Genomic DNA, 14,553 nt, shown 5'->3' on the forward strand with positions numbered 1-14,553 from the left:
ACCTAGACGTGACTATTTATGATCAGGAGTTGAACTCTGCAAGAGACCTCTTTCTGTTTTCTTCTCCCTTGCCACTTCCTCACCTCTAATAAAATCGGAGTTAGCCTGGACCGCTGCTGGGATTCTAGAGGGTCAGTCTTCAATGCAGGGGGTGGATGTCTCAGTTTTGGATGAGCGGGCTGGATTTTCGCTGTGCCTTTTCTGGCGCACAGTCACTCTGGAAGAGTCCATCACTATTGACAGCCGAGGAGTCAGACATGACGTGGTCCAAGCATTGCTGAGAATAGCCCTGACTTATTCCTGGAATGTGTCATCAGCCTGCACTTTCCTTTTTCTGCCTCTTAAAACTTCATAGACAGGAAGACAGTGTCTGAGTTGACCAGGAAGTTTCTCAGCACGGTGGGGTTAATCCTGGAAGCTAGACCACATTTCCCGGTTGTTGTTCTCATGATTGGTCAGCTCCCACAACAGGTACCTTACAGGAGACTGCCCAGTACTTTAATTCCTTAAGAGAAGGATCGGAAGTGATAGCAGATGGTTTTCTTTTTTTTCTCTGGGTCTTTTAGTATTTGGACTTTGCTCCAGGAATGTGAGAAGCGATATGTCTTTCTAGGGGCATGCCAGCTTAAGGCCCCTGTGACCACACATGGCCTTGAGTGCAGGAGGCAGCTCCAGATCTCAGCTAGACCAGCGTGGATATTTTTCTCATTAACTAAGTTGCAAAGCCCCTTCTGGTTTCCGCATAGGTGAGCACGTCTGTGAGCTGGAGGACAGATATGTTATGATATCAGGCAGGGAGGAATTTCAGCTTCACACTTCTTCCCTGACGAAGCAGAAGCCTCAGTAGCTGAAGTGACCTTCTGCTGGCACTGTGTTCCCTTTGACCAAGCCCCTGTCACACTAGTTGTCAGTTATTTAGAATATTGCTTCCCTTTCTGAGTCCTGATTTCCTCCTTGCTTCCAAACAATGCCCCATCTTTGCAGTGTAGCTGACAATTGTCCCTCATTCCAGAGAATATAGGATAGGGTCCTGTCTATATCTCTTCACACACACACACACACACACACACACACACACACGAGTTAAACCATGTATCATTGTGTTTTTCCCCAACTGTCTCAACAGACAGAAGAATGTCTACCAAGAATAGTCTCAAAGGAGGCTAGAATCAGAGAGATGGGACTGTGTCGGCCACTGACCTATGCCAGTGCATCCGTGGTGACAGTTTAGAGACTTTATAATTCCTCATGACTCTAACCCAAATGAACAGAAAAGTTCACTGGAGCATATGGATAGTACAGATCTGAGGTTTGCTCTGGTGTCCTGGTGTCTGAGTTCCTCCCTAAGCTCTCTTTCTCATCTCTTATTTCTCACACCCTTGATTAATTTCCTCGCTGTAGTGCCGACCAGTATACAGTGTACTCTGTTGGGACCTGAGAAGATCGATTTGCCTTCTGAGTGAGTATCCTTTGGAGATATAAGATGGACTTATTCATCTTAGCGATAGCTGCTATCAGCAGACTTCATCAGCCTATGCCTATATCAAACACGTACATATAGACCAATTAATGTGTCACTCTGGTTTCCTGCAGGAGATGCATCTGGCCTGGGGCATCTACCCCCATAACTGAAATTGCGAAGTATTGCCCTAAAATCACTCAGCCGAAGAATTTTAAAAATGCATTGATTGTCAGATGTGCAAACTGAAACATTTCACAGAGCCGTGCCTTTCCCTTTTTCACCGGGGAGGCGGAAAAGGCAGTTGGCTCTTGACGACTGACATACGGTTTTTCCTGACAGGTGCTTCTTGGCCCTCATAGTGTGGCATCCTGATCCCGAGCCTCCGGTGCTCTCTGCAGCTCCCTCATGGCTGCCCTCTGCCCTTCACTGATCATTGGCCTGATAACCATTGTCATATTCGCCGTGCTTAGATATTTCCAAATTCTTTTCTCAGGCGCTCTTCCTGGCTTTAAATCTCAGTTGCGTCTCAGGAAATTCTGAGAGAATTAAGGGAGGAAGTATTATGACCCCTACTTTGCAGGTAAAGTATTGGGATCAAAACACATAGAAGATTTAATCAAGGATACAGGTCACAATAAAGCCCCTACTCCCAGACCCTAATCCAGATCTTCCATCTCAATCAGTGACTCTTTTCACTGTCACGCATCATGTGAGAGGGCCAGGCAGTGGCTCAGTGGACAATGTACCTGCTGTATTATCATGTCGTTCAGTCCCAAGCAGCCACATTGAAGCCCAGTACAGTCTTGAGCATCCGTAATCTCAGCACTGCGGAGGTAGACAGGCAGGTCGGAGGTAGATAGGCAGGTCCTCGGCCTTGACAGCCAGCCAGTTGAGTCAGCGGATGAGCTCTAGGTTCAGTGAAAGACCTGCTTCAAAACAGGGTGGAGCACTCCAGAGGAAAATTCCCAGCGTTGATTTCTGGCCTCCTCACGTGCACGCATAGGCGAGCCAACCTGTGCACATACTGGGCAATCACAAAAAGACAGAAAAGAAGCTATCTATACCAACTAATTTTTCTTGGTTCCTGAATGTACTTGGTTTGAGTGTATTGTTCTGATTTTCAAATACAAGAATGATTAATTCAGTTATAGGAAGGCTTCTGTATACATAACCAGTATTATATAAATAGAGTTTAAAAGTTAGTTTGTCTCATAGGTTACTTTATGGCATTAATATCATATTTGTACCATGACATGGTGCTATAAAGTAAAATTGATATTTTTATAACTAAATACTTACAAGGTTTAGTCAATTAATATGGTCAAAGGGTCAACTGAACGGGTTGCTTACAGAATTAAAACAACAACAACAACAACAAAAAGGTTAAAATAGACTAGGGTAGACATGAGAATATCCAAGTGCAGCGAGTGTAGCAAACGTGGGGTGAGTTCTCTGAATGGTGCAATCTGTATAGTGGCTTACAATAAAGAGATTTCCCATCTCTCTGTGCCTATCTATGTATGCAGGGTGTGCACATGTTTTGATGCGTGCGTGGAGACTGGAGGACAACTCAAGTGTCCAGCCTTCCCTTGTTTGAGGCAGGGTCTCTTTAACGTTCTCTATTGCGTACACCAGGTTAGCTGGCTAGGAGCTTCCGGGGACTGTTCATTTCATTTCACATCAGTCCACAGCAGCGCTGGGTTTATAGTTGGGGCCACCTCGCCTGGCTTTCCCTGAGTGCTGGGGGTGCAAAATCCCGCTCTTGTGTTTGTGCAGCATGCACTTGGAGCACCGCACCTTCTCCCAGGCCAAATAGTATCTCTTACAAAACTGCCCATCTCTTTCTTGTTTTCTTTCTTCAGCCTCATTTTCTCCTCCCTTTCATTCATCCTACCCTTCTTCATGTATGCAGGAACTGAACCCCTAAACCTGCTTCCTTTGTTTTACTTACTTGCATTAACACCCCTAAACACCCTCCCCTCCTCAGCCTCCCTGACGTGTTTACATCCCCACTGAGACAATGCTTGTTTCTTAATTTGATCCTCTATGCCCTTCCCTTCCCTTCTACGAAAAAGTCCTGTGTGGTGTGGCTTTCAAGACGGGGGTTAGCAATTTTTTCCTTGTTTCATAAATCAATCGCCATGTCTCTAAGGACTCATATTTCCATTTCAGGCAAAACAACTCGAATCTGAAGAAATGAAATTGCCAAGGACAGTCGCGTTCTGCTTCATGCTAATTGTGACGTGTTCTTCAGAAGCGACGTTGAGCGTGAACATTCAGCCCCTTGCTCAGCCCTTGGTGAGTCAGTCCTCATCCACGGTGATTTCCCTATTGCCGTCCTTTGATTTCCTGGGAAGGTGGAAATCAGCAACCAGTTCTTTTAAAAAGCGGTGTAGGAGGGGAGTTTGGGGCGTTCTGTACAGGAACGTAGCTAGTCCTTGGTGTATTTACTGGGCTGCAACTTTCTGCAGTCTGAAGTCGGTGCTAGTGTCAGGAGATGGCTCAGCCCGGCCTTCTCCACTCCCCACAGTGGGCTTTGTGCATCCAAGGAAAAGCTATAAATACAGATCATCCGAAATTGTGAATTTGCTTAAAACAGTCCAGTTTAAAAACCGTGCAACTCGATGGCATGGTTCTTGGTGGTAAACTCTGTAGGTGATGATGCCGTGTTGCCATCTCAGAGAGTCTGGAGACGCTAGGCTGAGGCATCACATTGAGGCTGGCAGTGATGAAGCAGATTTGAAAAGCTGGGGACTTTACCTGAGCATCGGACTGCAGCAAAGTTCTAACGCCTTTAATCTCTCTGTGTGTCGCAGCAAATGGTGACCGTGGCCAAAGGACCATGGGTAGTCCCCAGGAAGAGTTGTTTGTCTTTGGAAGGTGGGGAGGCATTCATTTAAGTAAAGGGAGGGATGGGTAGATTGCTCCACATGGGATTCTTTATCCCACTTCTTACACTAGAGGCAAGGCCCATTGCTGGCGGGGAGGAGAGACACGCAATTCCACATCTTCTCTTCATGTACAGAATCATGCTAATAGTAGTACCAATTTCCTATGATTGTTATGGAAGTTAAATTAGTTTACCTTTATAACAGGCATAAGAATATTCTGTTTTAGTCTGCGTGTCATTGTCGCTAAAGTTTTAATAATTCCCAGGTAAGTAAAAACTTGTCTTTGAAGTTTTCTTCTTGTATTGAACTTAATCTGAGGAGATTGGAATTTGGTATAATTTATTCACAGTGTGTTTTGAGTCTTTGATCTTCGTTTCATTGTTTTGTTTCATCACGGTGTTTATTGGCTTTCTTGATAACCTGACATAAACAAGACGAAGACGAGGGCTTTTGTGATGGCTCGCAGCTCTAGAGACTTTACTTGGTGGTGGAATGGCACAGCAGACCACAGAAGGTGCACCACAGCAGCCTGACACCGAGGAAAGAGAATGCTGGTGTCTGGCTGTTTTTCTTCTTTCCCCTTCCTGCCCATTCCCACTGCCCCCTAGCATAGGGGTGATGCCAGCCACACCAGGGTGGGTCTGTTCTCAGGCAAGCCTCTCTGGAAACGCCTCTGTGGAGGTACCCAGAGGTGTACCTTAGTCTCCTAGGATGATCCTTGATCCAGGAAGTTAACAATGAAGAGCCATCATCTCAATGATTTTATATGCTTGCTTCCTTTCCTCATTTTAGGCTCTTTGTTTTGGTCTATTTTTTCTTTGTCTTTCTCTTTCTCATGACTTGAGGGATGCACATATGTCTCTTCTCCCAAAGCCCAGTTTGTGGGGTGTCACCTAGGCAGGAGATGATCCAGCCTTTGTGGGGTGCAATTGAGGCGGGAGGTGAGCCAGGCTTTGTGGGGTACCAAAGAGGGAGGTAAGCCAGCCTTGGTGGGGTACAACCAAGGTGGGAGATGAGTCAGCTTTTGTGGGGTGTAACCAAGGCAGGAGATGAGATAGCCCCCTCATTAGATTGAGGAGGGAACATTTGTGCCTGTATAGCACTGGTTACTCAGAAGATGTGGTGTCTCAAGCAAGAACTTGAGGTGATTCCCACATTAAGGTTAGCCTAAACTCTCTTTCAGAAGTGACCCCAATGATCACACTCACAGTGACAAGCTGTGCATGTCTGGCCCTGGCATAGCATGTGAAGTCCAGCTCCGACCCACATAAGTTTTAGAGAGTTCATTAACTTTCCTTGTATCTTTGACCCCACACCCTCTGTATAAGATGAGAATAAACAGTATCCCCTTCTCTGGCTTGTAAGGCTGAGACATATGCACCTTTGCTAGTTCAGAGGCCAAGGGCTTCTGAATTGCCCTTGGAGTGGATGGGTGTTGCTAGCCTTCTCTAAGGAATCTTGGTAAGGTAGGTTTCAAGTTACTCAACTTGGAAGCAAGGGTAAGACTGGCATTCTAGGCTAGCGAAGGAAGTGAGTGGCCCTCTCTGGTGATAGGGACTGAGAAGTGGGGTACCTGGACTCTCGTGAACATCCTGTTTGCCTTCTTTAGATTTTTTTCATTCTTAGTTTTCAAGCTGGGCAGGAATGAGAACCCAGGTTTGGTCCCCAGCATCCATGTGGAAAAGCCAGAGCTTGTAGCAGTGCGTGCTGGTCATTGCACCCTGGGGAAGGGTGGACAGGAGGATCCCTGTTACTTGCCTTCAGCTGACCTAGCCAAAGTGGTGAGCCTCAGGAAAAACAGAGAAATCTTATATCAAAACTGAAGGTATAGAGTAACTGAGGAAGGCATCCAAAGTTAACCTCTGGCATCCATGTGGTACATGCAGACACACATACACACACACAAGTACACGCACACATACACACACAAGTACACGTACACATGCACATGCACACGCACACATTCACATGCACACACACACACAAGTACACACACACACATACCTCTCATTCCTGACTGATTACCTTCTCCAGGCCTCCCAACTTCCTCAAGAATTATTTAGAAAGTCATCTTGTATGAAAGGTGGGGTTCTTCCTGGAATTGGTGGCCTGATCTCTTCCAGCTGAAGCTCTGCCATCAGGAAATCCCCAGTGGACACACTTGTGGCTCCGAGCCTGGTCTGCAGGTCTGTGCTCTGCATAGAGAATGGAGACAGATGCAAGGGGGAGCTGTTGTGTCTAACCTGACAACAATCCAGAGCTTGGTGATCCTCTGATCCAAGGGGGAGCTGTTGTGTCTAACCTGACAACAACCAGGAGCTGTGTGATCCTCTGGACCAATTTTCCCTCCTTAGTTATCCCTGCCAGACAGCAAAATTGAGTAGAAAACTCAATCATTAGAGTCTCCCAGTTAACCAACTAGAACCTCTGAGGACTCAGGATGGCAAGGATGGTCTCAGGGAGCCCAGGGCAGCAGGACACATGAGTGCATGTGTCACCACTGTCACAGGCCGTATCAGGCACCTCATAGACCTCTGCACAGGCTGTCATTTCGAATGTAGGAATGAGGACTTAGAAAGTGGATGGCTTTTCCAGCTAATAGTATGAGGGAGCAGTGGGAGTCAGCTTGTGATGTGACTCTAGCTTTTGGCTATTCAAATCAAGATCCTAGCACCTAACAGCCCAGTTCTATGCAGTGCTGTACAGCAGAGTGGGTGGGGACAAGATGTGGGAACAATACCTTATAAAGATGTGTTCAGAAAGTTCCAGATGGTTACTGTGAAGAGTTAAGAAAGTTGTGATTCCTTAAAGACACCTTCACACATGGGAGGTACTGGCCACCAAGGCCCTGGACCTAGAGTTGTGCCCAGTCAGACTACAAAGGCTTGAGATCCTCTGCATTAGAAGTAAAATGCACCTTGATGTTTTAACATACCTCAAGCAGTAATGATTTAGGAGCCCAACCAGGAAGCAGGAAGCATGAAGCCTAGACCCAGGGGAGCTACCCAAAGGTGGCCCTTTGAGATTGCCTCCTCTTATTTGTCTGAGTCCTACAAACACTTCTCGGGACTCAGATAGGTGTCTAACCTCGCCCCAGCACCCACGGAGGATGGAAACGGGACTGCAGGGTAGACCCTTTCTTCTGCCTGGGCACAGGGCCAAGCCGGCAGCAGGGGAAACTGTCGGGAACCACCCTATACATTGCCCCTGTGACTTCAGTTCCTGCACACTTACATTCCTCTGCAACAACCTCACTGCAGAGGAAGCAGCAGTTGGGCTTTTGAAATTCCAGTCACTATCCATCATGTCTGTTTCTTCAAGAACGTTTGTGAACTCTCAGATGCACGTTCCCTCCGCAGCCCCAGTTCCTACACATTGTAATGTTCCCAGCCAGTGTTTCTTATGGACTTCAAGATGGGGAACACACAAAGCAGCTGATAATTTCCCAGAGTTGTAGCTTAGAAAGGGGAGAGAGACCGGCCATGAAAACTGTTTCTCAAGAATAAGAAAGGGAGCAGGGAGAGGTGGCACACATACCTTTAATCCCAGGGCTTGGAGACAAGGCAGGCAGATCTCTAAGTTAGAGGCCATTGTGGTCTACAGAGTGAGTTCTAGCACAGCTAGGGGTACATAGAGAAACACTGTCTGGAGAAAACTAAAAATAAAACAAGAAGAAAGAAAAGGAGAAGGGGAGAAAGAGGAGGAAGAGACGTTAGGGCAGGGAGAGATGACAAGGGAAGACAGGCTCCCTGAGAGGAGCCCTGTGTGTCTCCCAGTGTGTCTCCTAAGCCCACCAGAGTCAGGCTAGCTAAATTCGGATTCTAGGTCCGGAAACACAGTGATCTTAGGCAACATATTGGATCTCCTGTTCCGATGCTTTGTTATTGGTGAGATGTGGATAGTCATAGCTCCCTGGATTGTCCTGCAGAGTGTGTGATGCATCTTAGGGACTTTGTTAGAGTTGAGTGACAGCAAGTGAACTAGCCAGTCACAGCAGGTCACCCAGTCGATGCGGACGTGCTTAACCCTGTCTGGTGTTCAGCGGACACGGACACTCCCTGTGTGCAGGCTCCATCTGGGAAAACATCAAAGAAACGAAGCTTGTTTGCTGAGCCTCGTGGGGAGCTTGCTTTGTGTGATATCCCAGGAGTCTCCCTGCAGGCAGGAAGCAATGGGAAAGAGAAAAGCCATGTTAGGTCAAGGCAAGGGGAAAGCTTGGTTACTAGCTACTGAGTGGAAACCGATCCCATCCACAAAACGGACTATTCACTACAGATGGGTGGTGGAAAGGGCAGACTTGAGAAGAACCAGGTAGCACTGTACAGACAGGCGAGAAGTATCCCAAAACAGTGTGGCATCTGATTCTAGACAGTGCTTACGTGCTACCAAAGCTTTCTCCTCTATATGCATAGTAACCATTTGACCTTTGCAATGACCTACATTTATCTCCATGGTCCTGATAGAGAGAGCCATAGAGGCTCAATAACTTGTTTGAGGCCACACCGCTATCTGATGGTGGAACTCAGACTGGAGCTTAGCGTCAGTGGAGTCTTTGTTTTGGGGGGAGGGGCATGTGCACGAGTGTGTACATGGGACTGTGTGTGTGGAGGCCAGAGGAGGATGTTTGGTGCCCTGCTCAGTCACTCTCTGTCTTATTCTCTTGAGAGAGAAGCTCTCGCTGAACTTATCGATGAAAAGCTAGCCTGGGAGTCAGCAAATCCCAGCTCTCCTCCTCTCTCCGCTCCCCTCTCTACTGGGGTTGTAAGTGTGTGAGGTCATTTCCAACTTTTTACTGGGGTTCTGGTATTTGAACTCAGGTCATCATGCTTGCACGCTTGCATGTTTGCACGCTTGCACGGCAAGTTCTTTTATCCACCATTCTAGTTTGTTTCTAAAAGCCACTTGTAGAGGAGCGGGTTTATTTCACCTTACAGCGTACAGTCCACCATCCAGAAAAGCCATGGAAGAAACTTAAAGTAGAAACTGCAGCCAGGAGGAACACCGCTTCCTGCCTTACTCCCTCTGCTTGCTCTCTCAGCTGCCTTTCTTATATAGCACAGATTGACCGCCTAGGAATGGTCCCGCCCATAGTGGGCTCAGACCTCCTACATCAACCAGCAATCATTATGCCCATAAGCCTCAACTGATGGAGAAAAACCAAAAGCGGTCCCTGTCCAAGTCTTTTCTTTTAACCACTGTACATCATAATAACTCAAATTTGCTTAGAACTCACCCCATACCATTTTGGGGTTCACTTAAGCCTGTAACTGTCCTTTGATGTTGACACTGTCCTTATTCCCATTTCACAAAAAAGGAAAGTGAATATCAGTAGCTTCCTTACAGCAGCAAAGCTAGAAAGAGGCCTGGGCACATATCCACACGAAGCCATCTGGAGTCTAGGAGGACGAGGCCTCAGAGGGGACTGTCATGACTAAGCAGGCAGTGGTTAAGCAGCCTGAACAACAGTAGAAATACTGCAGCCAGCCAAGCGGAATGCTGGGAAAAGGTGGGGAGATGGACTCAGGTTACTGACCACTGGCCCAACTCAGGGCTAACGTCTCAGGTACAGAGCACAGATCAGAGGAGTCTGGTGTCTGTTTCCAGACAGGGCTCACAGACCAGAGATGCCAAGAGGCTCAGAAGCAGTAAGTTCTTCTGCTGCTGGATCTAGGGTCTGATGTATACAAACACATACCTGTGTGCTTACCCCAGATCTGCACCTTTGCTCAGGTGTGATGGTTTGCGGCCTGTGAGTGGGAAGCCAAGGGGAGAGAGTTTCCCAGTATCCACTAACATGTTTCAAATTGTTCTTCCAGATTCTCCATGAACATGACCTAGTCGGAGAAGAGGCAGTGAGGCAGAAACGAGCAGGTTTGTGTTGCTTCTTGCGTGGAGTCCTTTATAAACCGACCAAATGGCATTTGCTGTAGCTCTACAATTGATCCTCCCTGTCTCTCATACAGGGTATGGGCCTGATGTCACCAGGCAAACACACTATCTCCATCCCTTTTGTTATGTGTTTGTTTGTTTGTTTGTTTGTTTAATGCATGTATGCATACGAGTGTACGTGTAGGTTAGAGGTGCCGGCCATCAGGAGCTATCCACCTTGTTTGTTGAGACAGTGTTTCTTACTGGTCAGGAAGCACTCCACCCCCAGCCCCAGCAGGCTAGACTGGCTGGCCAGCCAGAGCCCCAGAGGTCTACCTGATTTTCCCTCTAGAGCACTAGGACTGCAGTGTGTGGTAGCACCATGTCCAGGTTTGTAAACGTGGGTCCCGGGGATGGAACTCAGGTCCTAATGCTTACGCTAAGGGAAGTACTTTACTTCCAACTGTTTTAGTCCAAGTTCTATCAATGTGAAAAGACACCATAACCACGGCAACTCTTATAAAGGAAAAGGATTAATTGGGGCTGACTTATATTTTAGAGGTTTACTCCATTGTCAACATGGCAAGAAACATGGTGTCACACAGGCAGACCAGAGGCAGGAGAATATCTGAGCATTCTATGGCCAGATCCGCAGGCAGCATGCAGAAAGAGACACAGGGCCTGGCTTAAGCGTCTGACAACTCAAAGCCCACCCCCAGTGACAAACTTCTTCCAACAAGGCCACACCTCTTAGTAGTGCCATACTCTGTAGGCCTATGGGGGCCTTTTGTACTCAAACCTCCACACCAACATTTGTGTGTGTTTGTTTGTAATTTATAGAGAGATTCTTGCTAAATTGCCCATGTTGGTCTGGAACTTGGGATCCTCCTGCCTCAAAACCTTCTAAGTGGCTGGGATTCCAGGCCTCCAAATTAGACTATGGGGCAACTTTTTAAAAACATTGTGTTCTTTATGATTCAGTCTCCGAGGAACTCAGGGGAACAGTCTTTTTCGTTTGCTAAAAGTAACTGTAAGGAACCCCATTTTCAGCTTTCTCAAACGGTGTTAAGTGGCCACAGAGACACCTTGCCACCCCTTTCTTCCCATGACTACTCTCTCAGCCTCTTGTCACTCTCCCCAGTTGCCCTCCAGTGCCACCTCCCTCCACAGCTCCATCTCACCTTGTTTTAAACCCACCTGCTGCACTTCCCTGCCCTCGTTTGTCTTTCTCTTTCCTCTCTCCCATCTCCTGCTCACTCTCTTCTTCATTTCTCCTGCAGTTTTTCCTCACTTCATTCTCCCAACGGACTCTGATGTCCCCTCTACTTCCTCCCCTGAAGCCAGCCTCTAGCTGTGTGTTTGTAAACAAGTACAATGCCTCCCTCATGCCCTCAACCCTGTGGACTCCCCTGGGACAGGCACTGAGTCAGAGCTGTGTCCATTTGTACTGTGGAAGGCTTTCATGGTTCGAAATGGAGCCAGGCGTGGAGGAGTCCCAGCTCTGGGTTTCTACCACGGTCTGCCAGGGCTCCGGCCCCCAGCTCCCCCAGGAGCAGCTGGTCTCCCAACTCCTCTGAGCCTGGCTGTCTATCACTCCTGTGAGCCACACGAGGAGGTAGTTCCGGGGCAGGAAATACTCGCACATCTAGGGATTTGAACATTCCAAAATTTTTCCAGGCATGTTTTCACTCAAAACAATCATGACAGTGATAAGTCACCATGAACACATGTTTTCCGTTTATTATCCACGGTGCCCTGTGTTCTCAGGCCCCTAGCGTCAGTGAGAGTGTTAAAGAATCAACCCGTCCTCTGCAGATGATGGATTTGCCTTGGTACTTTTACAGAACCACCAAAGTAAGAAATGATCATAGAAAGTTCAGTTTCTGGGCCTTGACAGTAGAACTGTAAGTTGTGATGAGAATGGGAGTCTCCGGCTGAGTGACAGAAGCAGGCGGTGGGAGCTTTACAGGTGGCCGTACTTAGCAGCTGCCTGAGCCTGGCCTGCTGTGTTCTTCGAGGGAGGAGTTCGGGTGGGTGTTAGATTGTCAGGACGGCAAACCTGTTCTGGTACATGTGTGCCTCCCTTGCTGAGGCCATGAGAGCAGAAGGTATGAAGGTTCTAGAAGAAATAAACCTGGCAATGGAGTTTCCATCTGCATCATTGGACCACATCTTTAAAACTTTGCATAAAAATCATCTTTCATACACACACACACACTATATATATATATATAGTGTGTGTGTGTGTATATATATATAAATATAAAAGCTGACCTCTGGCTTCCATATGTACACACACACACACATATATAATTATATGTGATATATATATCACATTCATGTCTCACTCCTCAATACATCATTAATGACTGAATCAAGATTTATATTTATTCTCAGGACATTACAGATGTCTACATATGTGACAAGTCAGATGCCCAGGCTCATTGTCCTCCTGAGACGTGTATTTGTGTGTGTACATGTATGTGTACATACCACACATCACATGCATGTATCCATCATATACTTTATACATGGATCTGAGTTATTATATTTCAAGGGCTTTAAGATGATTGAAGAACTGGTAAGACGTGGAGCTAACAAAACAGCTCAGTTGGTAAAGTGGCACCACACAGTCATGTGACCTGAGTTTGAGCCCCAGCATCCATATAGAAAGCCAGGTTGACTGGGGCTCATTTGTAATCCCAGCACTGGAGGATCCATGGGATTCACCAGCCTGCCAGTCTAGCTGGATAAATCCCAGGTCCCTGTGAGAGACATTGTCTCTTAAAACAAAGTGGACAGAATCCCAAGGAATGACACCCAAGGCTGACCTCTGGCTTCCATATGTACTCACACACATACATACATAAACATGCTTATATACATACTCATACATGCATGAACACACACATACATGAACATACTCACACATACACATACGTGCATGAACACATACAGAACATGTTCACATCCACACACCATGTACATACATACATGACATGCTCACATTCACACACGTACATACATGAACACATACATGAACATGCTCACATACATACACACACACACACACACACACACACACACACAATCCTCTGTTTGAAGGGACCTGATGTGCCCCCAGCACAGAAAGGGTGCTCAGTTGGTACCAGTCCCAGAGGATGGCCCGAAGGCATGAGTGTGATGCTATGACACACTAGCTGGCATTTTAGGAAAACGCTTTCCATGGTGAGGAGTCTGCACAGACCCCAAGAACAGAGGCAAGAATATAATTGGGGCTCCTTGAGAGAGTAAAGTGTGGCTTAAGAGAGAAAGAGGGGCAAGAATGGGTGAAAACACACAAGATTGTGTCACTATCACATCAGGAAGTAGGGTCCAGGACAGCTGGAGGCTGGCATCAAAAAATGACGGATGAAAACTCCCAAAAGGGTCATTGATCCAGGTGGTCTTTGCTGAATTATTAGATAAAGCAATCAGCTGACTAGTGGGAACCGGAAGGGCAGGGAGGGAGGAACCCGCATGCATGGAGCTGCTGGGCATGGCAGCGTCCTCACACCTTCCATCCAGAGTAAAGCCCTTACTGGAGTGGGCAGGTCTCTGGCTGCCTGTGAGGAAATCCTGACTTTTTATAGTTGTGACAGGTTGGCTGCATGGGCCCCTTGTGACCTGGGATCAGAACATAGTGAGCACTTCGGAGTCTGTAGCACAGAGCCTGGGGCTCAGAGCTGCACTCTGGGATAATGTGCTGTGTGCTCTGCGAGTAGATTGGTGATGGGGTGAGAGGAAGGGCTGGGTTCTCTCTGCCTGATGTGGGGGGTTGATGTAGGGCATGGTTCAGTTTTTGACTCAGCATTGACGATAATTTGTGTTCTGACTTTGGTTTTCTTGCTTTTGTTTTCTTTTTGAAAATTCTCAGTTTTTTTTTAACACTTAAAGGGTCAGATATGGTCAAATAAAGGTGAATTTTATTTTTACTACTGATACACATCATTATGTGTGTGTGTGTATGTGTGTGTGCGTGTGTGTATGTGTATGTGTATGTGTATGTATGCATGTGCGTGTATGTGTGTATGTGTTCGTGTGTGCATGCGTGTGTGTGTGTGCACGTGTGTGTGTGTGTGCATGTGTGTGTGAAATCATCAGCAGTGTGTGTGAAATCACTGCCCCGCCACACAAGCTCCCTTCTCCTGGACAAGGTTGGCAGGTGTCCTTTTGCAGGCAGGAGATTCATTCATGCATCTACTTAAGTGCTGTTGCTGAGAAGCCTTAGTTCCCATCAGTTGCTAGGCAAAAATAGTATTGTTTGCTTAAACAGATGCGATTAAGACCCAG

The 14,553-nt window shown here is 47.0% G+C and overlaps 1 protein-coding gene across 3 annotated transcripts in view; it reads left to right on the plus strand.

Annotated features, from left to right (window-relative positions):
• Adgrf5 (adhesion G protein-coupled receptor F5) overlaps positions 1-14,553 on the plus strand; it is a 94,768-nt gene that overhangs the window by 40,334 nt on the left and 39,881 nt on the right. For all 3 annotated transcript variants that reach the window (XM_041655812.1, XM_041655811.1, XM_041655813.1), the window contains exons 2-3: positions 3,635-3,760; positions 10,170-10,224. In XM_041655812.1, the coding sequence (XP_041511746.1) occupies positions 3,659-3,760; positions 10,170-10,224 (157 nt within the window). In that variant the 5' untranslated portion in view covers positions 3,635-3,658. The remainder of the gene's footprint in view (positions 1-3,634; positions 3,761-10,169; positions 10,225-14,553) is intronic.

Source organism: Microtus oregoni, unplaced genomic scaffold, assembly GCF_018167655.1.
Source record: "Microtus oregoni isolate MIOR12 unplaced genomic scaffold, Mior012 000007F_ref0000211, whole genome shotgun sequence".
NCBI classification, from domain to species: domain Eukaryota; kingdom Metazoa; phylum Chordata; class Mammalia; order Rodentia; family Cricetidae; genus Microtus; species Microtus oregoni.